The sequence below is a fragment of the Penaeus japonicus genome, unplaced genomic scaffold (assembly GCF_977035675.1).
Source record: "Penaeus japonicus unplaced genomic scaffold, GWHDUDI00000001_assembly GWHDUDI00000022, whole genome shotgun sequence".
In the NCBI taxonomy this organism is placed as follows: domain Eukaryota; kingdom Metazoa; phylum Arthropoda; class Malacostraca; order Decapoda; family Penaeidae; genus Penaeus; species Penaeus japonicus.
The window spans coordinates 37,976,856-37,979,355 of NW_028234424.1; the positions used below are offsets into that span (position 1 = coordinate 37,976,856).

At 50.4% G+C, this 2,500-nt stretch overlaps 1 protein-coding gene across 1 annotated transcript in view; it reads left to right on the top strand.

Annotated features, from left to right (window-relative positions):
• The window catches only part of LOC122257924 (uncharacterized), a 25,513-nt gene that overhangs the window by 22,553 nt on the left and 460 nt on the right, over nt 1-2,500 (top strand). The window contains exons 7-9 of the mRNA XM_043023515.2: nt 1-30; nt 680-1,318; nt 1,438-2,500. The exon at nt 1-30 is cut by the window's left edge and continues 123 nt beyond it; the exon at nt 1,438-2,500 is cut by the window's right edge and continues 460 nt beyond it. Coding sequence (XP_042879449.2) covers nt 1-30; nt 680-1,318; nt 1,438-2,431 — 1,663 coding nt within the window. The 3' untranslated portion in view covers nt 2,432-2,500. The remainder of the gene's footprint in view (nt 31-679; nt 1,319-1,437) is intronic.

Consider the following 2,500-nt stretch of genomic DNA (forward strand, 5'->3'; position numbering starts at 1 on the left):
CGTCATCAGCCAGCTTCTCTACGGCATCAGGTGGGTTGGATGGGCTTATGTTGACGGCGGCGGCGGTCGGTGTTTCGTAGGTGAGTGAGTTGCTTTGTGTTCCTCGTCTTTGCGAATTTATGGGTCATGTCTGTGTGGCAAAAATGGGTCATATTTCTGTATTGTGTGGTTGTTTAAGTTCTTCGATTTTCTTTTTCTTTTGAGAAGTGTTCCTTTTGGGAATTGGATGGATTTATATTACGCAGTGTATGTTCTCACACCAAGTAGAAGTATGGGGGCATTGTTGTCTACATGTTTGTTATACCTGCGTGCTTTCTACCAGATGCGGAGAAACAACCGTAGTAATTCTATATTCAAATCGGCATTTGATACATTTATCATTTTTAAGACCTGTGTTCTTAGATTCATTGCGTTGTCTTTTGAACGAGGTAGACTCGCATAAGCAACATGATTTCTTACAACCACCATCCACAAAACCTGCAGTTTTGAACTGTTCAAAACGTTATATGTAATCTTTCTTAGAACAACAAATGTACTAAAACATGTATGGACAAACTTGGAAAACTGAATACCCATTACACTAATCCAAAAGTCATGATCATGCACTACATATCCATTTATATCTTTATTCTACCGTTATCTCTTGACTGCGGTGCTAAAAGCAAATCATCCCCTTCAGGTATCTGGACCTGCGTGTGGGCTACTACCCTGACACTCCGGAGCTACTGTGGATCAACCACGACATGGTGCGGTGGCGTCCGCTGGTGGAGGTGCTGAGTCAGATCAGCGCGTTCCTGACCATCTCCCACGACCCGGTCCTCATCGACATCCACCGCATGCCCGTGGGCTTCGAGCACCACGAAGCCATCCAGCTGCTCCTGTCCTCCATGAACGAGTCTCTCGGGGAGCACTTCCTGTCGGAACGGTACGGGTCGCAGGTCACGCTCGACCAGGTGTGGGCCACGGGAAAGCGAGCCATCTTTGCCTTCGCCGACATCGATGTCTCGGAGGAGGTGGACTGGGTGTGGCCGCCTCTTCCCCAGGCTTGGGCCAACGCGCAGACGCTGGAGGACCTAAGGGGATACCTCGACACGCAGATGACCCGAAGGGCAGCGTCCCCGAGGCTGTGGGCTGCCATGATGCACCTCACGCCCACCCTCTGGGATCTGCTCCTCCGCTCGCACGTGGGCGTGAGAGGAATGGCCGACCGCGCCAACCCCGCTGTCACCACGTGGCTGCAGAAGCGGTGGGCTCACCTGGCCAACATCGTGGCGTCAGATTTCTTCAGAGGCAGTGACATAGTCAGTGTTGCCATTAGGTAAGTACATGCGGAGTCAGAACTCTAATTTCAGTAATCATTTAAGACAAGACATGTCGACACGCTTCGCCACAGTGATAATATCGGTAATACTAATGTATGGCTATTCTTCGCCGCAGAACAAATCTGGCGCTGTCTGTCTGCCCTTCGACTAGCTCTCATGTAACATCCCCGTTACGGAGATCCACGGGCTTCAGGCTCTCGGAATTACCAAGAAAACTGTCGAACCCGATCTGGGAAACCATCAAAAACTTCGAGGAGGACCTCCCCCACACCTCCGCTCCTCCGCACCTGTCCACGCAACCTTCATTACACATGAGCTTCACCTCCACCACACCTCCGTTCCAGAGAATCACCACTTCATCACCACCTGACTTCACCACGCCTCCATACCAGAGAGTCACCACGCCGCCGTACCAAAGGGTGACCAAAGCTACTTACCAAAGATCCCGAAACTTCTTCTCGACGGAGGCAAGCGTGAGCAGTACCACCCGTCCTACAACAACCTCACTTCCTCCCTCCACTAGCTCATCTTCCTCACCGTCACCTCCGTCGGTTTCCTCAACAGTTTCCACACCAGTTTCCTCACCAGTTTCCGTTTTGTTTACCCATCGGAGCCCCGAAGAAGACAACTCCATTCCGGAGGTCCTTCAACCCCAGAGACCCGTGTCCGAATCCATCGATTTGTCTCTGATCTCTCCTATTCATTCGATACTAGATTTGTTCGGTTTCGACGCCACGAACAACTCAACGGGTTCTCAGAGGCGGCGTCAGCACGTGGAGTCTAAAAGACCGCCATCTGACCCTGAAGCAAAGGCGTCAGCTGATGAGATCGTTAACGACTCTGAGAAACTAGCTTCCGTAACGACTCCTTCCCGCGCAAACGACGTGGGGACAGGAGGTGATCAAACCGCCGATCAAGCTATAGTGGTAAGTCTGCTGAACGACCAAGCTATAGAAATCACTACGACCTCCTCTACTACGACCATCAAGCCTCGTGTGAAACCAACTACCTCACAACCACTCCCCAAACGACCTTTTTTGTCGTCTTCAGGAGGTCCAGAACAGGTGGGGGTGTTGATAGGACAGGGGAGTCGACAGGTTAATGCGTAACACTATCATTTGTAGTTATTTCTCAAGTTTTTTTTTTATACTAATTTCTGTAAACAATTTATTTAGGTG